Source organism: Gadus macrocephalus, chromosome 19, assembly GCF_031168955.1.
Source record: "Gadus macrocephalus chromosome 19, ASM3116895v1".
Classification (NCBI taxonomy): Eukaryota; Metazoa; Chordata; class Actinopteri; order Gadiformes; family Gadidae; genus Gadus; species Gadus macrocephalus.
In genome coordinates this window covers 2,126,531-2,149,686 of record NC_082400.1, presented here as the reverse complement: position 1 = coordinate 2,149,686, position 23,156 = coordinate 2,126,531, and the positions used below count along the sequence as shown (strand labels likewise).

The window sequence follows — 23,156 nt, the reverse complement described above, 5'->3', positions numbered from 1 at the left end:
CTAAGAAGCGGCGTCCCTTGGAGCCTCGTGGACGGATCAGAGACTCGTTGCACGAGCCCGTGGATACGGCCGCTTGTACCGGTCTCCTGGTTCCCCACATTATAGGTGAGGAGATGGGGCCGCGCGCTGTGGCTACAGCCTCCGGACAGCGCATGCGCACAGGTGCTGCGGCCGGACGGCTCGCTCCCTGTTCAGCGGGCACAACGTCTAGACAGCTCGTTGTTTTTACAGCTGCTAGTTCTGGTACGTCTCCTGTTTAACGTAGCTAATAAACAAATATTCAAAACGCTACCGTTTCGTCATCGACGGTCGAGTCAAAATAGTTTTTAACGATTTCTTTTCGTGTGCGTCTGAAGATGTCTTGTGCAAAGTTTGGTGTCAATTGGTAAAGAAATGTGGGAGGAGTAGGGAAAAGGCAGTTTAGCGGTTTTCGCGATTGAAAAGAAATTACAGACGCAAATGGCCGTGGCCTATGCCAAAAGATGCAGCAGACTCCAGTGAATCTGTGGGTATAACGTTTTTGACTGTCGGAGGTTTGGTTAGGAGTTATAGCCCCAAACGTGTCTTTCCTTGGTATAGCGCCACCTAGTGACCGGCGTGTCTGGATTTTGTGGTCTGCGTAGTCCGCTCAGATCTGGATCTAGTCATGCAATTGGCGTGTCTGCACCATTTACGGTTTGGGCTGTGGTACCACTTTGAGGGAGGTAAGTATAATAAACACTACAAAAACAATAGGGTTCCAACCTCAGATCTGGATCTAGTCATGCAATTGGCGTGTCTGCACCATTTACGGTTTGGGCTGTGGTACCACTTTGAGGGAGGTAAGTATAATAAACACCACAAAAACAATAGGGTTCCAACCTCAGATCTGGATCTAGTCATGCAATTGGCGTGTCTGCACCATTTACGGTTTGGGCTGTGGTACCACTTTGAGGGAGGTAAGTATAATAAACACTACAAAAACAATAGGGTTCCAACCTGTTGGCTTGGACCCCTAATAAATGAGATTACTAAGTAATCTAGGCCTATGTGAACGAATCAGTTGTTCGAGGATAAAAAAAAAAAATCAGCACCACTTGGCTGTCATTATTGTGCAAAGATTTTTTTATATCAAACTGAAAAAGAATGATCTTGTAGTACTTCCTTGAAAATCTTGTAAAATGCGATCGACTTTCTACAAACCTTACATGGAACAGTTTGTTCTATGTCTGACTGCTTGTACCCGAACCACTTCCATACAACTGAAGTAGCACCCTTTTTATGAATGAGTTCTTCATCTGTGTTCGTGGACATTTTTTTATGGTAGGGGAGATCCGGGTCGATTGAAACACGGGACGATTGAAACACAGCGATTTCCTCGAAAACCACGGAAGGTTTTCATGTCAAATTTCGTCACTACGTTCAGCACGCAAGACTGACCAACCCCGCGAAATTTTGTGTAATGACGTCCCACAGTTCAAATGTTATCCCCCAAACCTGTTTTCAAGAAAAGAAAAAAGAATAAATCGCGATTTTTCGGTTCTGCCATTTCACAAACCGTAGCAAAGTAAAAATGCAAATTAATCGTTTAAACCAAAAGAATCGCCCAGCCCTAATACAGGGTTACACTAGAGACTATCACCTGGTTTATATATCATACAGGGTTACACTAGAGACTATTGGTGCAACGGTTCACGGGTTAACTGTACGGATCAACCCTCACGTTCAGGACGCAAGTTATCCGCGGATCGGCAAAAAAAATTAAAAAGAAGAAAGTTGTGTGTTCACGGGATCAACGCATGTTTAAAGGACAATTCCGGTATTTAGCACATTGAGCTCCCTTTGTGGTTTGTCTAGGATGAAATATAGTGGTTGACACACCGAAAAGTTTACTATTGGACCTGCCTCAGGTATTTGGCGCATTTCGATTCGCCCCTGCCTGCTTCAGAATGGCTGGCTTTGGGCATGCAAAACATGTCCTTAAAACAACCCTAAACGTTCGTTCAACCCTAAGTGGTTAGTGGTGTTCGTTGATGTTCCTAATCAAGTATCGTAGCGAAATACAGTTCTATTTCATGTAGGCTACGCCATCTAGGCTTCGCCTTATGGGCTTGTCCCGTGCGCACGCTGAAAATTCAAACTATGCACCTAACAGCGTGGGCAACGCCCACATTTCCCACGGTATCGTGTCTATATAACGCGGTGTATACCGTCGCTCATCCTCCCTTTTCTTTCAGCACTTGTGCTTATCAGCGAGAAATTGAGAACTACTATTAAGAAGATGAGAAGGACAAACGGCCCTTTTCAGGGCCACCTGAGGGAGCTCCTGGAGCTAGGTCCTTTTCAGGACTCCTATGCGCCTCCTGTCCCGCCTCCCTGGCACCGGGTGACGGGCACTTGGCGTGCTTTCGGTGCCTCGGCGCCGACCACGCCACGGCTGCTATGGCAGCCCCCGTCTCCTGTGTCGCCTGCCGGGAGCTGCCTGAAGAGGGGATGCTCTCCAGGCATCTCTTCTTTTCCCCTGCGGTGGAACTGGCTGACGCCATCGACCTGTTCAGGGCCGGCCCTGACGTCGACGATGGCATCATCGACGCCTCCCTGGACGACGTCTTCGGCGACTCGGCGTCCGGTTTTTCCCACTCTCGGGTTACAACCGCCACCGTCATACAACACGAGGGTCCGCGCCGGATGACCGATCTCTTCCGGGAGATCATGGGTGAGGCGGCGGCCATCAAAGGGATTCCCATGCCGGCCCCGCCTCTCGCCCCCGTATCTGACGATATGCAGGGCGAGTGCTTTCGTACCCCATCTTTTTCCCGGCGGGTTACCCAGTGCCCCTTGTTCCCGCCTTTGCAGCACTTGTTTATTGCTGCAGGTGAGGACCCTTCGACCCTGAAGGCTCCGGTAAGATCCTACACGGATTTCACCAACGTGGAGGGGTGGGCCGAAACTCAGGCGAGGGGGATCCCTCGCCTGGAGCCTCCCCTGGCAGCGCTTCTCTGTCCGGGCGCCGGATGGCTCCCTAACGAAAAGCCGCTGCCCCCCGACCGCCTCCAGAAGCAGATAGTCGGCCTAACGGACAGGGTGTTCGTTTGTGCCTCTCAATCCGCGGTGGCGGTCAACAACATCGCCCTGCTCTCCTCTGCCATGGTCTCCTTGTCGGCTGACAGGGAGGCCTACGGCCCGGAGGAAGCTGCGAGATGGCTGGTGATTTCCCGCTTTTCAAGCGCCATCCTCCAGCTATGCCAGCCGATAGCCGTTTCGGCCGGCCAGCATATGGCGTGGGCTACCATGATTCAAAGGGTCATATGGCTCTCCCACACTGCGGTGCCGGAACGAGAGCGGGCCAGCCTCGTCCAGGGTCCACTAGCGCCGGATGGCCTATTTGGTCCTCTGAGGTGCTCGCGCACCAGCAGTCAGTCCGTGAGAATCGTTCCCGGTTCGGGGCGATTCTCACGGGCTCCTCCCGCCAGCAGGCTGGGAGGAAGCGGGGTCTAGGCCGGTCCCAGCGTTCCAGGGGGCCGCCTCCGACTCCAGCCCCGGTGCAGCAGCAGCTGCAGCCGCCGCGCACGGGGAGAGCAGCAGCGCCACGGACCGGGAAGTTCCGGACGCTTGCTCCTACTTTTTCTTTCCCTATTAAAGAAAAAAGTAAAGACCGTTCGGCCGAACGGCAGTACATGGTACCTAGAGAGCGATATTCCTCAGGCCACCTGCGTCCTACGCTTGTGGTGCGCTCCTCCATTTTGCCACTTTCCCCCTCTCAGCCCGGTGGCTGTAGGGTGGCGGTCGGACGGCGTGTTCACATGGCCTCAGGTTCACCTGCTTCTAAGAAGCGGCGTCCCTTGGAGCCTCGTGGACGGATTAGAGACTCGTTGCACGAGCCCGTGGATACGGCCGCTAGTACCGGTCTCCTGGTTCCCCACATTATAGGTGAGGAGATGGGTCCGCGCGTTGTGGCTACAGCCTGCGGACAGCGCATGCGCACAGGTGCTGCGGCCGGACGGCTCGCTCCCTGTTCAGCGGGCACGAGCGCGACGTCTAGACAGATCGTTGTTTTTACAGCTGCTAGTTCTGGTACGTCTCCTACGCTCGCTGAGCCTCCTCCCTTTCATGGGAAGCCCCCCTTGGTTCACACGCAGTGTGGAGGCGGTAGGGGCAGAGGAATACGGGTTATTCGTGGACGGTCTTCCTCAGCTGTCGGCTCGCCCTCTCTCCGACCGCTATGCGTGTTGGCAAGAGCGGTGCGTTCTGCCATCGTGGTTGGACACCACGTTGAGATGGGGCCATCCCATACAGTTCAAGCGTCGTCCCCTACCCTTTATGGGGTTGGTGGAGACCACGCTACGGGACCCGGGGGCCATCACTGACGTTCCCCCCTACGAGTCTCACCTAGGGTTTTATTCCCGCTACTTCCTGGTTTCCAAGAAGTCAGGGGAAAAGAGACCTATTCTGGATCTTCGCGTGTTCAACAGATTCGTTGCCACGAGGAAGTTCAGAATGCTCACTGTCGGAGCGTTGTTCCGGTGTGTGAGAGAGGGCGATTGGTTCACATCCCTGGATCTCAAGGATGCTTACTTCCACGTCCCTGTTCGGCAGGCGCACAGGAAGTTTCTCCGCTTTGCCTTTATGGGGATGGCGTACGAGTACCAGTGTCTGCCGTTCGGCTATTCACTGGCTCCGCGCACCGTCTCGAAGTGTGTGGAGACGGCGTTGGAACCGCTCAGGCGTCAGGGAAAGAGGATTCTCTTCTACCTAGACGATCTGCTTATTCTGAGCAACTCAGAAGAGACCGCGAGAAGGGACACCATGTTGGTGATAAACCATCTCTCCTTCCTGGGTTTTGCCATCAACTGGGAGAAGAGCTCCCCGCTCCCCAGCCGGCAGACAGTCTACTTGGGGCTTTGCCTAGACTCAGCCACCATGACTGCGATGCTTTCGCCTCCTCGGCGAGACGCCATCCTGTCTCATCCTGCGCTCTCCCGTTTTCACGTTCGCAGAAACGTGACCGCACTGTCCACCATGCGCCTGTTAGGGCTGATGGCAGCTGCCCACCCCGTGGTCCCCCTGGGTCTGCTTTTTATGCGCAGACTCCAGCGGTGGTTTGCTCGCCAACGGTTGGACCCCAGGCGACACAAGCTCAAGGTGCTCCTCGTTCCTGGTTCGGTGTCGCCAGACCTGGAATATTGGAAAGGACCCTCCGCCCTTCTCAGGGGTGTTCCCCTGGGCAGGGTGGCATCATACGTAGTGGTCTTCACGGACGCCTCGTTGACGGGTTGGGGAGGAACGTGCCTCTCTCACTCGGTCGGAGACGAGTGGCGCACGCCCCCCACAGCACACATAAATGTGTTGGAGCTCGACGCTGTGAGGAAAGTGCTGTTGCACTTCTTTCACCTGGTGCGCGGCCGCCACGTTCTGATCAGGACAGACAGCGTGGCGGCGGCGGCGTACATCAACAGACAGGGGGGAGTCCGCTCCCCTGCTCTCCACCGAAAGGCGGTCGAGCTCTGGCTTTGGGCTCATCAGTATCTCCTCAGTCTGAGAGCCCTGCATATCGCGGGCGCCCAGAACTTTGGGGTGGACCTCATGTCTCGAGGCGGTTACATCCCGACATTGTCAGACTGATCTGGCAGAGGTTCGGGACAGCTGTTTCACGCGTGCTTACACCACGCTGGGATCTCCCCACCGTGTTGCGGATTGTCCAGGGATCCTTTCGAGCCTCTTTCTCAGGCCCCTTTGGATGCCCTGTCATTTAAGACGGCGCTCTTGTTGGCCTTGGTTTCTGCCAAGCGGGCCGGTGAGCTAACCGCTCTGTCTGTCAGCCCGAGTTGCTTGTTGCTAAACGAGGACAGCTCCTTCGCGTTGCTCAGACCTAATCCTGCGTTCCTCCCGAAGAACATTAATAGTTATTTTCGGTCGAGGGATATTGTGCTTAAGGCTTTTCACCCCCCGCCTCATTCTAGTGAGGCGGAGGCGGAGTTGCATCTCCTGTGCCCGGTTCGGGCCTTGGCTATGTACGTGAATCGCTCGGCCGCGTTCCGCTCCACACAACAGTTGTTTGTATGTTATAGCGACCAGTGTTGGGATAGTTCACTTTCTACGTGAACTAGTTCAAAGTTCAGTTCACAAATTTTAAAATGAACTAGTTCAGTTCAACGTTCATAATTCAAAGATTTGAACTAAGTTCACAGTTCCAAAAAATGAACTAGTTCATAGTTCATTTTTTCAATATGTTGCTGTGTGAGCTATTATTTTTTTCCGGTATTTTGAACATCGAGCCCACTTCGGCCAACAAGCAATGATTCTAGGAGGTATTCTAGTCCGCTGAGCTATGAGCCAGCGGGAGATAACGTTATGGATTGTACATATTTAGAATTCGAAATTCGTCTCAGCTTTTATACCACAGACACTCTAGGGTCCATAGCATATAACCGTGTTGTCTGATTACAGTTTGATTCATTTTTCACTATTTAACAGATCTCGTTCTGAAGAATAATCACCGCGCCATTCGTTTCAATGGGAATCGGGACGGTCTAACTTTCAACATAAAGTGTATTTATATTTTTTAATTCGTCCCAGCCTTTACACCACAGACACTATAGGGTCTATAGCATATAACCGCATTTTCTGATTGCAGTTTAATGTAACAGTAAGCTGACAACGCCGCAACTGCAAATGAAACACACGGAGATAACCGGAGATTATTATTTTTTTTTGATAAATCCTACACTGTGCCCCCCTTATAGGAGCATAGTTTGGGGTATTGACAAATTTTTTTCCCCTCGTTCCCTCTTGTCTTAGCTTTGAAACTTTCTTATATAATGCGGGCCGCATGGTTCTTCGTGAACAATCGCCTGACAGTCTCTCCGTCCTGTCTCCCCACACTGTCTTCTATGTCTCTGGGACGGAATGTTTCCTCACTCTCCACCTCATCCCTAACTCTCCACCTCAAGCTGGTGTGTAGTGAGCGTTCTGGCGCCGATTGGTTGCCGTGCATCACCCAAGTGGGTGCTACATATTGGTGGTGGTTAGTGAGGTCCCCCCCTTTCTTTTGAGTGTTATTCTGTTTTGCTGTATGCTCTGTAAGGTGACCTTGGGTGTCTTGAAAGGCGCCTCTAAATTAAATGTATTATTATTTTTATTATTAACCATGGCAACCGGTCAAACAAATCATTCTGCGCGCGCATCCGCCGTTTTGATAAACAAATAACCCCCCAATTGAACGAAGTTAAACCGAGTGCGCGTGCCGTTCACAGACACCAGAATGAACGAGTTCACAGTAACGTTCATCAGGCAGTAATACAGTACGTTCAGTTCACGTTCGCCGAAAATATGAATGAGTTCATGAACTATCGTTCAATGAACGCGTTCAGGCACAACACTGATAGCGACGCTAGCAGGGGCCGCTCTCTCTAAGCAGCGGTTTTCTCGCTGGGTATGTGAGGGTGTTTGCCTAGCCTACTCTCGGCAGGGCTTGGCGCCACCGTTGGTCGTTAAAGCTCACTCCACACAGAGCGTGGCTGCTTCAACGGCTCTACTCAAGGGCGTTTCAGTGGAAGACATCTGCGCGGCTGTTGCGTCTTGGTCTTCCCCCTGCCCCTTTGTCCGTTTTTACATGTTAGACATGTCCAGGGGCTCACTCGGCAACTCTGTGCTGGAGTCCGGGACCCCTTTTACGGCTTAAGAATATAGACATGTTCTTTAAAGCGGCGTGGTTGGATTTCCTCTCGCCGGCTGGCGAGTTGGACTTGATTACCAGTCTTACTCTCCCACCTTTTTTCAAATGAAAAACAGGCTAGGGGGTTTTCTATTGGCTCGCCAATTGTCTGGTGGTTTTGTTTACCAGTGTGGCACTCCCGCCGTCTTCTTCAAATAAGAAACGGCCGAGAGAGTCCCATTATTGGAGAGCCGGATTCCGTAGCTCCGCCCCCGGTGGTAGCGGACCTAATGGAAACCGTGTTGCTCTGGTTTTTCTTTTCCTTTTCATGGGTTCCATTAAGCACGGATTAGAGCCGGAGTCTTTACAGACTCACTTTTTTCTCCCTTGATCATTGCCTAGCTTGATCTAGGAGGAATTAGTTTTTTATTAAGCTGTTGTGTTTTACACTTCCTTGGCTTTTTGAGTCTTAATGTGCTCTGGTGACTTAGGTCGTTTTGACTGGGGTCCAGCAGGAGTACATTGATCGGGCTCCGCTCGCAGCTTCACCTTAGCCCATAAGGCGAAGCCTAGACGGCGTAGCCTACATGAAATAGAACGATAGTTATGTTATTATAACTCTAGTTCTATGATTGTAGGCGTAGCCGTCTAGTTTCCCACCTGCTGTACCCTCCAAATGCTGAAAGAAAAGCGTGGAGGATGAGCGACGGTATACACCGCCTTATATAGACAATACCGTGGGAAATGTGGGCGTTGCCCACGCTTAGTTTGAATTTTCAGCGCGCACAGGCGCGCGCACGGGACAAGCCCATAAGGCGAAGCCTAGACGGCTACGCCTACAATCATAGAACTAGAGTTATAATAACATAACTATCGTTTCTGTCGTCTTTTATTTGGCGTTTCGTAAATCCCATTGAAACGGAAACCGGGTTACACTAGAGACTATCACCTAGTTTAGAGAACATACTGGTTACACTAGAGACTCCCTTGTTTTAGAGAACATACCGGGTTACATTAGAGACTATCACCTGGTTTAGATATCATACAGGGTTACACTAGAGACTATCAACTGGTTTAGAGAACAGAGAACATACAGGGATAACCTAAAGATTATAATCTGATCTGGGGAATTTACAGAGCTCATAAATGTAATGTTTATTTACACTATAGGATTATATCATCTGGCCTGAGGAATGTGCAGATCAATGGTAATATTTAATAAATCATAGATTATATGATCCAGATTTAAACTATAGATAACATGATCTGGGTTTAGATTGAAGGTTATAATCTGGTTTTGGGATTGGTGAACAAACAGTATAATCCTTCTCATTATCATAACGAATGATATGATGATGGGGTCTGACGGGACGGGGTCCTACCTGGGAAGTATCTCTCAGGGACCTTGGTGACGTAGAAGAGGAACGCAGCTCCAGCGATCAGGTACATCACCATGATACGAGGCAGGAACAGCTGCACAAACACACACACGTCAGTAACCCACACACCCACACACACGTCAGTAACCCACACACCCACACACATGTCAGTAACCCACACACATGTCAGTAACACACACACACACCCACACACATGTCAGTAACACACACACACACACACACACACACACACACACACACACACACACACACACACACACACACACACACACACACACACACACACACACACACACACACACACACACACACACACTACCTCCACGGCGTCAGTGCGAAGCCCTCCGTTTAGCCACACCCAGTGGAAGGCGGGCACGATGCTTCCGCCCGCCACCGCACAGAAGATGGCCGTGCGTAGGCGACGCCAGTCGTTGCTAAGGTAACGGGGATGCACCTGGGCGCAGAACACGGCCAGGATCAGGGAGAGGATCATCATCAGGTAGAGCTGCCGCCAGAACTAGAGATGAACAGGAGCGAGCAGAGAGTCAAGGTGGTCTGCATGGACGCTGATCAGTGAGGGGTTTTACAGGGGATTCACATAGAGCCAAGGTGGTCTGAGTGGAGGCTGATCAGTGGAGGGGTCTCACAGGGCGCCACAGGGGATTAACAGAGAGTCAACTGGCCTCAACTAGGTTCTGTTGAGCTGCTTTTGCTTAAAGACACAATGGTGGACTCCGACAGGCCTAAAGAACCACAACCATAAAGGTAAATGTGTACTATGCAACATTTACCCAATTAAATATCTAAAAACATATCTACTTACATTACCCGAAATGTTTCAAAGAATGCCCAGAGAAATGTGATGTTTTGTTCATGGTATCATCCTGTCAATGGCGCACACACACAGAAAGACACAAAATGCTGAACTACGAGCAGTACTGCAGTAAATAAGGTGAATCAACAACTCACAGTATTGCAGAAGAAGGCGTAGTATATCCCCGGGACGTAGCAGCCCAGGATCCCCACAGAGATCCCAGCGTAGTCCAGCGCCAGCCAGCGCCGGCACGTCCTCTCGTTACGGTGACAGGAGAACAGATGGTAGCCCACAGAGCACAGCATGCACACCTGGAGACCGGGTTTAACGTTACACATCTGGAGGAGACCGGGTTCAATTTGGAACACCTAGAGGGGACCGGGTTCAACGTAACACACCCAGAGCAGGGGGACGGGGTTCAACGTTACACACCTAGAGCAGGGGGACAGGGTTCAACGTTACACACCTAGAGCAGGGGGACGGGGTTCAACGTTACACACCTAGAGCAGTGGGACGGGGTTCAACGTTACACACCTAGAGCAGGGGGGCGGGGTTCAACGTTACACACCTAGAGAGAGGACCGGGGCCCAATTCGGAAAATCAAATCTCGTAACCTCTATGCCACCTTTCCTTAACCCTTTGTGGAAAACGTCACAGGGTCAAGAAGAGTTGCTTCCTTTTGAACATAGGAAAAGACAGCACTGTTTAAATTAATTAGACCGACGTCATAGCCCGAAGATGGACTAAAACAAGCGTTCGTTCAATCAATGCATTCTTGTCGTATTTATTTCAATCAGGTTGTCGCCAACAGTAAGATTCACTTAGGTTGGACTTGACCAACGGGAACCTTTTAGGCCACTTGAATCCCAATTCACATGTGAAAAAAATAGGTATTTTATTGGGTCTTCTTTTGGTCTTTTATGAGTTCTTTATTATCTTTAGGGTTTTTCATTATGTTTGTACATTATTTTGAGTTATTCCATTGCCTACTTTCAACTGTGTATTTTCATGTAATTTTATTTACTAACCAGCAATAAATGAATTGATTTAGATTCAAATAAATATGTTTCTGGAACTGGGATCCATTATCAATTTTCTTTTCTTCTCGTCGGTGGCCTGTTGCTTTTAAATATTGCCACCATAAAGGATTATGGGTTACAAAATTCTCCTTCCTTTCGTAAAGGTTGGTCAGGAGTAACCTATGCAACAACTGAGGGGGACACATCGCTCACACCTAGAGCAGGGGGACGGGGTTTAACGTTACACACCTAAAGCAGGGGGACAGGGTTTAACGTTACACACCTAAACATACACACTAATCTCTCAGCTGTGGTCTTATAAACTAGTAAAGTATGATTTCCAAATACTGCTGCTCAACTATTACTCACTCAGGCGTTTAGGGCCAGTTCTCACTGAAATTGAAACTGATTCCTCACTTTCTATACAGTGCAATATGCTTACGGCCTTTACATTTATTTATTCTGACAACACCTGTCCTTGTCTTGTTCCAAATGTTTTTCTTATTTCTGTCTTGTTTTTTTTTACAATTTTTAACTTAAATTGCTTGTTTATTTATTTTGTATGTGTAATGCACCTTCAGTTGGCACTCCCAATTTCGTTGTATAGGTGGCTGTACAATGACAATAAAATCAATCTTATCTTATCTTAAATGCTTCTGTGGTACTCTCAAAACTGATTATTTGATTTATATTAGCAGAAGGTAATTTTCTCTGAATTTAAGGGCTTGAAACGATTTTTATAAATGTATGAGACCAGTACATTCATTTATTCCTCATAATTAGGGTTGAGAGGAACTTAATATCTAAGCAGCACCCAGGTGGAACTGTTGACACTGAAGTAGTTGCGTTCCGGGTTGTCGTCAGACGGGAGCACTTCCTCCCGCGTCCTCAGACGCAACTTGGATGACGAACTGAGCAGTCGTGTCTTCATTGTTTCTCACCATTTTCTGTACATTACAGGTCAGTAGTTGGTTCAAACTATAAAATGTCAACCTTCTAAAGCCTTGCTTTATATGTATAACTGTTAAAGAAGTTCGGGTCATGTTTTGTTGTGTTTTTAGCGAACTTAAAAGACTTTAAAATACCGCCGTTGAGTACAATGGCAGGGGTAAATACCGGAAGGCGCGAAACGGCAGTTCCCGCCGATTATGGGTTTATTGTTCACCCTGTGTATTGCCTTGCGGGCATTCCGCGAAATATTTCTTTATTGTTGCCGTGGCACCCAATCCTGGGACCCGTAACAAATTGTGGGGGCTCGTCCGGGATCTGCCTCCAACAATACTGTCCAGGGGAGCAGATCCAGTGATAAGAAGAACCACGAGGCCAAGGCGAGGTGACGTGACTACTGCCGAGACGACAGCTGGTGGGTGTCCACAAGGGGAGATCGGAGCCAGAGAAGGGTCTTCATTCTTCCAAGGGGAACCACGCTATCATTGTCAGGTCCACAGACGTCATGTCTACAGTACGCAAAGAACTCGTTTGGAGCATCAAAAAGAACTTGTACCGACTGTCATGCGACGATGTCTACAAGCTGGCGAAGGACATCGCCAGCGACAGCAGCCAAGATTTGGAGTCCAGTGATGAAGAAAGTTGTGTCAACTATATCCTTTACTATATGCAGTCTGATACCTTACTTGAATCCGAAGATGAGGGAATGTCTGATTTGTTAATGTTAAATGACCTGGTTAAGAGTATCATTGATAATCCTGTTGCAACTGTAATTACAAAGGGTGTAACACAGAAACACACTACACTCACCACTGTGCCAACCATGATAGAGGGCCACACTACATTCTCACACGTCAATGATGACACGCCAACCACCTCACACTTTACTGCCCTTACAACCACGACAAACCACACCACACAACAACATGCTAACCTCGACAGAGACATTACCACTCAAAGTATTGACCAGCTACAAGCAATGCACGAAGACCTCGGAAAAAAGCTTCAATACTACAAAGATATGGCTTGCACAGCACACAGTAAGTCCACCAGTCTAGGTCAGCAACTACAACACCAACTCCCACGTCACGACCCACTACATGTTGACGAAGAGAAAGTGGACTCCTTAAAGCATCTGTCTTACCTGCAACGGAGGGAATTCAAGGTCCATGGAGGACAGATTGGGGACCAAAGCTCTGATATCACATATAACAGTATCAGCAAGCAAATAGACGAAGGAGACAGAGAGGGCTTTACAGAGACAGAGGTCATCCGAGGAGTGCTGAAGTGTGTAAAACCTGGTGCTTTTAAGAACATGCTCACCAATAAAGATGACATTACAATCTGTGAACTGAAGGGCTTTCTCCGGTCTCATCTGTGTGAAAAGGCAGGCACTGAACTGTTTCAGGATCTAATGTGTGCAAAGCAAGACGAACATGAACCTCCTCAGCAGTTCATCTATCGCATGATAGGCCTCAAACAGAAAATCCTCTTCCAGTCAAAACAGGCAAACACAGAAATCCACTATGACCCCAAGACCATCCAGCAAGTTTTTCTGCACTCCATTTACCAGGGCCTCGGGTCCAAACACACAGACATTCGCCAGCAGCTGAGGCCACTCATCACAAACAACCAAATTTCTGATGAAGAGATCGTCAGCAGGGTGATGAAGATAATCAACTCTGAAAACGAACATCAACGTAGATTTGGTAATGTCTCCCGACAGAGAGCAACACACACAAACAGTGTTCAAGTTGATGGTGATCAGACTTCAGACACTAGAGAACAGAAGACAATACAGCAGCTCAGCGCTCAGGTGGAGACTTTAACCAACATGGTTGCAGCTTTAATAGATCAGCAAAACCCAGTGGTATACGCGACTCACTCAAAGATCCTACCTGTCCAAGCACTAGGCCAACCTCATGTACAGCCACACGCCCCTCCTACGTCTTTCCCCGGCCAGCTCTCCCACACAAGAAAGGGTAAAATGCCTGTCTGCACAAAGTGTTCACACCAAGGTGCGGAGGATTGTAATCATTGTTTTGTGTGTGGTGAATCAGGACACCGGGCTGTGGGCTGTTTAAAGAGAACCAGGCAGCAGGGAAACGGGAACCGGTCTTTGATGAGGGACAACCAGGGGCCGTTCCAAAGTTCCAGTCCCACTCAGTAACTTCCACACTGAAGCAGCAACGCCAAAAAAAAGATATAAATCGTAAAAGAGCTTGTGATCGCTACTCTCGAGAGACACCAGTAACCCCTGAAGATGCCATTCTCACAGCACCGCTGGTTGGTAGAAAGAGCATGCTCAAATGTTTCATCAACGGTTATGCAGTAACAGTGCTTTTTGACTCTGGCTCGCAAGTGAGCATGATTGACCGGCCCTGGAGAGAGACATTTATCCCCAATCACCCAGTACGACCATTGCATGAGCTTCTTGACACAGAGGAAAGCCTCACTCTGTATGCAGCAAATGGACAACCAATCCCGTATGATGGATGGGTGGAGCTAACGGTCAACCTCCCCGGAAATGACAATCCAAACCTTTCAATACAGACACCTTTTCTGGTCAGCCAGCTTCCCCTCCCTCAGCCTATATTGGGAGCGAATGTTCTCCAAGTGATGATGAATGGGCAAGAATCTCCCGCTGATGCACATGAAATGGTTATTGGTCTCTTCCAAAAAGCATTGGGTGTTGAAGAGGAACAGGCAGCAGCTATGGTTAACTTCATACAGGGCCAAAAGACACCCAACTACAGCATGGCCACGATCAGAGTTGGTAAAGAGGATGTGAGCATCCCAGCTGGAAAAACATTGCATGTGCGGTGCAGAGTACCACCTACCTTTGACACGTCCAACCCTGTTGTCCTTTATGAACCCGCAGAAGGGAGCACACCCTTGGAACAATTAAGTGTCGGGGAGGGTATACTGGAAATTAATAACAGCAGGTGGCCTCTTGTCAACGTGCCTGTTTCTAACCACACTAAGCATGAAGTAATTCTCCCAAAGAGAACTCAGCTGGGATCCATCCAGCACGTAGCCAAAGTCATTGAAACGGATAAGACAGAGACACAACAGGTTGAGAAACCACAGGGTACAACAGTTAGGGCTGAAGTCCACAATGTTACCACCTGTGAAACCCCCCCGACTGAGCCCTGGCGACCACCTGTTGACCTCAGTCATCTTGACCTTGAACAGCAGCGAATGGTTGAGGAAATGTTGCGCGAGGAGTCTGCAGCATTCGCCCACGACGGCGAAGACATAGGGTGTATCCCCTCTCTTCAGATGTCAATCAGGCTTAAAGACGACATCCCTGTTCAGAGGTCTTATGCTTCCATCCCAAAACCACTGTACAAGGAAGTGAAAGAGTACATCCAAGATTTGATTGTGAAAGGATGGATCGTGAAATCACACTCACCCTATGCCGCACCTATTGTTTGTGTCAGGAAAAAGGATGGATCACTGCGCCTTTGTGTCGACTATCGACTGCTCAACCAAAAGACAGTACCCGACAAACATCCTCTTCCCCGGATACAGGACTTAATCGACTCACTTGGTGGCTATGGCTGGTTTTCCATCCTAGACCAGGGCAAAGCCTACCACCAAGGCTTCATTGCAGAGGGGTCCAGACACATGACCGCCTTCACAACCCCTTGGGGTTTTTACGAATGGGTTAGAATACCCTTCGGTTTGTCAAATGCCCCAGCATCTTTTCAAAGAAGCATGGAGGAGATGCTTGACACGCTGAGGGATGAGTGTTGCATCCCTTATCTAGACGACGTCCTCTGTTTTTCAAAGTCCTTCGAACAGCATGTTGAGGTACTGCGCAATGTACTTCGAGCTCTGCAGCGCCATGGAGTAAAGTTAAGACCTGAAAAGTGTGAACTGTTTCGCAAAGAGGTCAGGTATGTGGGTCGGCTGGTGTCTGCAGATGGGGTGAGGGTGGATCCGAAAGATGTGGAAGCAGTGCAAGCCTTGAAGGAGAAAACTCCGAGAACAGTGGGGGATGTAAGGAGACTGTTAGGTTTTCTGAGCTATTACCGAACATACGTACAAGACTTCTCACGGATAGCCAGTCCCCTATATGAGCTACTTCAGAAAAAAAAAAGTCCACCAGAACCCAAGCCTGCAAGGGGAAAACCACAGGGCCCTCAACTACATTCACGCACCCCAGTGAAGTGGAACAGTGAGCACCAGCAGATCCTTGAACGCCTGATAAACATCCTTACAAACCCACCAGTACTGGGCTACCCAGATTTCAATCAGCCCTTCATACTCCACACTGATGCCTCCCAACAGGGCCTTGGGGCGGTACTCTACCAAAATCAGGATGGGAAAATGAGAGTGATCGGCTATGGGTCCCGCACACTGACACCAGCGGAGCAAAGTTACCATCTTCACAGTGGCAAGCTCGAGTTTTTGGCTTTGAAGTGGGCAGTATGTGAAAAGTTCAGGGATTACCTGTTTTATTCTCCCCATTTCATTGTCTACACCGATAATAATCCCTTGACCTACATGATGAGCACAGCTAAGCTTAATGCAGTGGGCCATCGCTGGGTAGGGGAGCTTGCAGACTTTGACTTTGAAATAAGGTACAAACCAGGGAAATTGAATGTTGTTGCAGACATCCTATCCCGCTGTCCCCTTGACATCAATGCCTACATGAGTCAGTGTTCTGAGAAATTGTCAGAGGAGGCAGTGTGCGCCACCTGGGAAGGCAGCAGGACAGCCCAGCATGGAGAAGTAGCATGGGTGGCGGCCCTTAACATCTCATCTCAACAGCAAACTTACACGGAACCTTTCCCAACAATTGACCACCATGAACTGTCAAGTGAACAGAAAAAAGACCCAGTCATTGGGAAAATCTTGGAATTAAAGGAGAAAAACAGTGAATTGACGGAAGTGGGACGCAGAGCAATGGACAAATCCACAAGAAAACTCTCAAGAGAGTGGAGCAGACTGCACGTGGAAAATGACATCCTGTATAGGAAAACTCTTGGTCGTAAACAGCTAGTCTTGCCAGCCACTTATAAACAGACAGCCCTAACCTACCTGCACGACAATATGGGACATGTTGGTGTAGAGCGAGTTTTGAGCCTCGCAAGAGAGAGATTCTATTGGCCATACATGAAAAATGATATTGAGGAGTACATCACCAGGAAGTGTCGTTGTATTAAACAAAAGAAGCCAGCTGTACATGACCGGGCGCCGATGGGCAGTATAACATCCAGCTCACCCCTCGATCTAGTCTGTATTGACTTTCTCCACCTTGAAACCAGCCGTGGTGGATACGAATATATCCTGGTGGTGGTCGACCACTTTACCCGGTTTGCCCAGGCATACTCTACCAAAAACAAGGCCGGCAAAACAGCTGCTGACAGGATTTTCAATGACTTTGTCCCTCGGTTCGGATACCCGGCTAAACTCCACCATGATCAAGGCCGGGAGTTCGAAAATGAACTGTTCAGAGCCCTCAGACAGTTCGCAGGCGTGAACCATTCAAGAACATCCCCTTACCATCCCCAAGGTAATCCCGCAGAGAGGTTCAACCGGACTCTGTTACAAATGCTCCGAACTTTGGGCGAGAAAGAGAGAGAAAGCTGGAAGGACCACCTGCCTCATATCATCCATGCATACAATTGTACCAAGCATGAGGCAACAGGCTATTCCCCATACTACCTGTTATATGGTCATCATCCACGTCTTCCTGTTGACCTTCTGTTCGGTTTGGTAACAGAGAAAGAAGAAAACACAGCAAGTAGCTATGCGGAAAAGTGGGCAGAGAAAATGATCGAAGCATACAAAATAGCCAGCACCAATAGCCAACAATCAAGTGCAAAAGGCAAACAATATTATGACAGGAAAAACAGAGGCGTCACTCTACAGCCAGGAGACAGGGTTCTCGTTCGCAACGTTTCTATAAGAGGAGGTCCATGCAAACTGACACCCTACTGGGAAAAGACAATCTATATTGTACAAGAACAGCTCGGTGAAAACCCAGTCTATAAGGTGAGTCCTGAGACAGGAAACCGTCCCACTCGCACTCTCCACCGAAACTTGTTGCTCCAAGTGAATGACTTACCTGTAGAGCCACCAGTCACAAATGCACCTGCCAAGTCACAAAGGGGAAATGGAAAGTCAACCAAACCCACAAGAAAAATCGAACAGACACAGAATGATGACTCAAGTGGATCAGACGACGAAGACGATCAACCAAGATATTGGCTGCGGATAGCAAGGGAAGTGCTAAGGATCGCAAATCCATTACCTCATCAAACTGTTACCTGTGAAACACAACACAATACCGAACAGATTGGAACTTACCTCGAGGAAACAGTTCATGTTGAGCCTGCACCTGAAAGAGAAAGTAACAGTGAGGAAGAACATGAAAGACAAAATGAAAGTGTGCCTTGTGCTGAGGAACCCCAGCCTTACCAGGAACAGGAGCTGGCTCAGGTTCACAGTCCAGACAGAGATATTCAAGACATTCAGCTTGACGCTCAGCCTGCACTAAGGAGGTCTACCAGAGAAAGACACCCTGGCCAGATGCTCACCTATACAGCCCTTGGTCAACCGACATACCAGCCACGTCTCATCGTGAGTGCAATACAGACACAGCCCACAGTTTACACTCATCAGTACCCACAGCCATATTTCCATCCATTCCAACCCCTACCCATTATCCTTCCTCCATACATGCCAGTTTATTACCCTATACACTGCTATTGATGAGTAAACATTGCACACTTACAACATTACTTACACCACTTCAGATTTTGGGTGTACAATATATTTTTGTGCTTGTTTTTTTTGTACACTGTTGAGTTTATTAAGCTTTAATAACAAAAAGAGAGAAAACAAGGGTGAACATTTTAAGTTGAGCTGTTAGAAGCAAGTGTCGGGAGCCACTTTTGTTTGTGGGGGAGTATGTGGTACTCTCAAAACTGATTATTTGATTTATATTAGCAGAAGGTAATTTTCTCTGAATTTAAGGGCTTGAAACGATTTTTATAAATGTATGAGACCAGTACATTCATTTATTCCTCATAATTAGGGTTGAGAGGAACTTAATATCTAAGCAGCACCCAGGTGGAACTGTTGACACTGAAGTAGTTGCGTTCCGGGTTGTCGTCAGACGGGAGCACTTCCTCCCGCGTCCTCAGACGCAACTTGGATGACGAACTGAGCAGTCGTGTCTTCATTGTTTCTCACCATTTTCTGTACATTACAGGTCAGTAGTTGGTTCAAACTATAAAATGTCAACCTTCTAAAGCCTTGCTTTATATGTATAACTGTTAAAGAAGTTCGGGTCATGTTTTGTTGTGTTTTTAGCGAACTTAAAAGACTTTAAAATACCGCCGTTGAGTACAATGGCAGGGGTAAATACCGGAAGGCGCGAAACGGCAGTTCCCGCCGATTATGGGTTTATTGTTCACCCTGTGTATTGCCTTGCGGGCATTCCGCGAAATATTTCTTTATTGTTGCCGTGGCACCCAATCCTGGGACCCGTAACACTTCCGCTATAACAAACCCTCTAGACCTTTAAGATCCACTGGGACCAGTCAGCTAATTGTTTCCAAAACAGAACATGGAGGGCAGGATTCAGCGAATATACAACACAAAGCTGGAACAAACTTCCTGAAGAGCTGAGACTTGCTCCGACCCTGACTATGGTTAAATCAAGGTTAAAAACGTTTTGTTTTTGCTTTTATTCAATTTTAACTTCAATGTCTTTCATGCACTCTTTTAAAACCGGTTTTCATATGTATTTTACGGATTATTTTAAATCCAGTTGTTAAATGAATTTCACGCCCTCTTATTTATCCTGTTCATTGTGAGGCATGTTTTTATGTGAAGCTCATCGAGTCTGCCTTGTGTATGAAATGTGCCATATAAATAAAATTGATTAATAGTTAATCATTTTGCAAATGTGTTGCAAATTCTTCTGCATGATAAAAAACCTCACTTAACCTCCACAAACTACAGATAAATTCATTCATATCGCTAATGTAGCATAGTTAAAAAAAAGAAACATGACAAAACCATTAAAAACAGGGTCTAATACTGAGGTTCACACAATACAGGAGATCCACACTAGGGATGGCGAAAATGTAAAATATTCTTGACTGACCACCGAGCCTCATTAACCGGTTGAAACCGGTTAACCGATCAGAGAAAAATGTGCTATTTGAAATAACAGCCATTTTGAGCCGCGCCAGCAGCCTGCTATTTCGTAACTCTGCATATCTCCCTCCTGTTCTGCCTCCGACTCACACACACACACACACACACTCTCCGAGTGAGTGGCTCTAACCGCGGCACGACCTGTGTTTGAATTGAAACACGAGGCATGCTTAGTTGACCGTGTGTAGAGAGCGGGCTCGAACGGCCACAATGGTCTGAGATGGCGCAGACCTGGTTGAGACCCTGCGCGGGATTCACCAGGGGCCAATCGGAAGAGGGCAGTGTTAGGAGCTCATTTGAAACATTGCCGCGGCTCATATAAGAAAATGACAGCTCCGAAGAGACGCCGCTTGTTTAGTTTTGAGCAGACGGAAAAATTGAGTGTGAGGGATACCTTTTTTTACTGCACACAAAAAGATCTTGGAATGAGATGGCTAACTGTAGTCTTATAGCGCATAGTCCACTATCCATAATAATTTAGGAGATCATATTCTCCGCCGCTCGCATGCGGGAATGATTAAGACTTTAGGAGAAATTAAACAGTGGGCCAGAGACGTGGTGTCCGTCCAACTTCCAATAAGTCACCTCATCTTTTTGTGTGAAGTGAAACCAACACACACTCCACAGTCCACATTGACCCCAATTTTTTCTTTAACCGACAAGCGACAAGATTGATCGGTTAACGTTGATACGGTCAACCATCGGTCAAATGGTCATCGGTTAACATCCCTAATCCACACTCAAACAGTTGTACTACAGACTGAGCTCACACTGATACACGTTTTACAACACTACCACTACGCTAATATCAATGCTAGTGGAGGGGCGGCACAGTTGATTTGGGTTAAAAACAGACATGCTAAGGCTAACCACCTAGCAGCCGTGCTAAGGCTAACATCTTACCAGCCTTAGAGGGAAGAGATGTGTGTGTATGTGATTGTATGCGTGACACATGGATACACATGGCCATTAACCGTCTGATGTCTGTGAAACCAATGCAATGAAAACAACACATCGTGTAAATGACAATCATGATTAACCCAGTAGCAGGATGATCACATCCTGCTACCGGATGGGGGACATGGCAGATAATATCACCCTTGCAGCAACAAATTAAAATGCATCTTAAAATGTAAATTTAGATTGAACATTGAGCAACAGAAATATTCATTCAAATAAATTATCCAGACAAAATGTCTCTTAACAGCCCATAACATTACAATTTTTATCTAAAGCCGCTTTTATTCAAAGACATTCACAAACACACACACACACACACACCTGGAAGCAGAAGAGTCCGGCAGCGTAGATGAGGTAGTCCTCGTGGCTGGCGTCAGCCGAGGGCAGGACGTAGGCGAGGTCGTTGACCCCCAGGGTGAAAAACAGCAGGAAGCCCAGAAGGTGGGTCCAGATATTCACCGTCTCGTTGGACAGCATGAAGATACTGGAGACAGGAAGGCAGTGGAAAACTATTAACTGGCAAAATCCAGCTACAGTGTTGACCTGACCAGTGAAATGTTAATTAATGTGCATGTAAACATAATGATACATGTTTTTATTACTATACATGTACATCAATTTTTTTTAACTAATGAATTTCACGGAATTTCGTTGTCAACATGGTTAATGAATCCGACGGGTTGCCTTAAATCAGATTAAGATCAGTCAAAGTACACGTGCTGAATATGTCAGTTTTTCTAAATTTCTAAACGTGTGAATGCGGACATTTCTTAGCGCACAAACTGTAATAATGTCGTAGCCTATATATGCTTCATTAATTTCACACACATAACCAGACTTTATATCACAGACAGCCTGTTATGCATGTCGAGTCTTACCTCTTGAGGCATAGTTTGGAGGGGAGGTGTGCCCGGTAACCGTCCGTGATGAAGGGGTTCTCCTTCAGGAACTGGGGGATCTGCTCGTACGTGTACAGCCGGATTCTCTGCGGGAGTACAACGGGCCAGTGGTGGACGCTGCCTCCATGTACCATGTACTGCTCCATGGGCCCCCCGCTGCGCACAGCTTTCTGCTGAGCAGCTTTCAGCAGCATCGTGCGCTTTTATGCGCAAATACCGAATCTAGCTACGGGACACAAGCTGGGGCGACGGGGACAGAACGTGGTGGTGCGGATTAACAGCTGATTAACTCACTTTGTCTCAGTTCAACATAACCCACATTGACCAGCCGGACTGGTTTATAGACTGGACTGTTTGGTTTAGATGTGGGGTGCTGGTAGGATAAGGGCCTACAGTTCCCTGCCTCGGATGCATCCGTATGATCCCCGACTATAATTATAACTTGTGGGTTATGAGCTGTCAGCTCCGCTGCCTGGTTTGATGAAGTCAATGAATGAGTGAACGAGTGAATGAATGTTTCAATGACTGAACCTGAGGAGTCGGACCCTGCTCCACTGCACCGCCCATGTGACGTGGATTTCACAGTCAAAGCTAAGCAATATGAAACACACGCAGGCTTCACATACCGATCTGTACAGAGGTTCGGTGTTGTCCTGTTGGTGTTGTATGACGGGTGTTGTGTTACGTGTGTGCACAGTAGACCTAGTGATATAGCGCTAATGGGACAGAGATAATAACAGGAAATAATCCATTAAACTCCATACCATTTGTTGTGGTTTGGCGGTCGAGGTGTTCGTCCGGATAGTTGATACACATCGATATAGCTACACTTGACAAAAAAAGTACACTTCTAATACTGTACAGGAGGAATAAAACGCGGTGTGTAGCGCTATGCTCCCAGCCCGGGTAACAGCTCCGCTCCGGTTACCGTAGAGCAGGTCAGGTCCTGGAAGATAAGAAATACATTAAATAAATGTAATGATTATCACTTAAATTGATCTGAAATCCTTTTTTACTTGATCAGCAGTCAAGTTGTGAATATAAATAAATGAGCCGTAGTTTCATTTAAGAAAGATCTCAATGATTGTAAATCATTGTGGATTGTCAATTCCGTATATCTTCCTGGTAACTTCCGGTGAATCCGTCCTCTCTTTCTCCTCTGATCTCTATAAAGTCGTGGTAGTAGATTAGCGAGTTTAAATCCAAAACCAATTATTTGAGTATTTGTAGAAAGAAATATAAAATATATGAAATAATAATCCCAAAACATTAGACTTAATATAGATGATACGAATAATAATT

The 23,156-nt window shown here is 47.6% G+C and overlaps 1 protein-coding gene and 1 long non-coding RNA gene across 2 annotated transcripts in view; one reads left to right on the top strand and one right to left on the bottom strand.

Annotated features, from left to right (window-relative positions):
* Window positions 1-23,156, bottom strand: part of LOC132447981 (progestin and adipoQ receptor family member 3-like) — a 26,664-nt gene extending 3,508 nt beyond the window's left edge. The window contains exons 1-5 of the mRNA XM_060039044.1: window positions 21,834-23,156; window positions 21,277-21,439; window positions 10,003-10,158; window positions 9,353-9,550; window positions 9,016-9,106 (exon numbers count right to left, since the gene is read on the bottom strand). Coding sequence (XP_059895027.1) covers window positions 9,016-9,106; window positions 9,353-9,550; window positions 10,003-10,158; window positions 21,277-21,439; window positions 21,834-22,048 — 823 coding nt within the window. The 5' untranslated portion in view covers window positions 22,049-23,156. The remainder of the gene's footprint in view (window positions 1-9,015; window positions 9,107-9,352; window positions 9,551-10,002; window positions 10,159-21,276; window positions 21,440-21,833) is intronic.
* On the top strand, window positions 1,019-1,720 carry LOC132447824 (uncharacterized). Its single transcript, XR_009523218.1, has 2 exons — window positions 1,019-1,279; window positions 1,543-1,720. It is a non-coding gene; the product is annotated as an uncharacterized LOC132447824 (long non-coding RNA).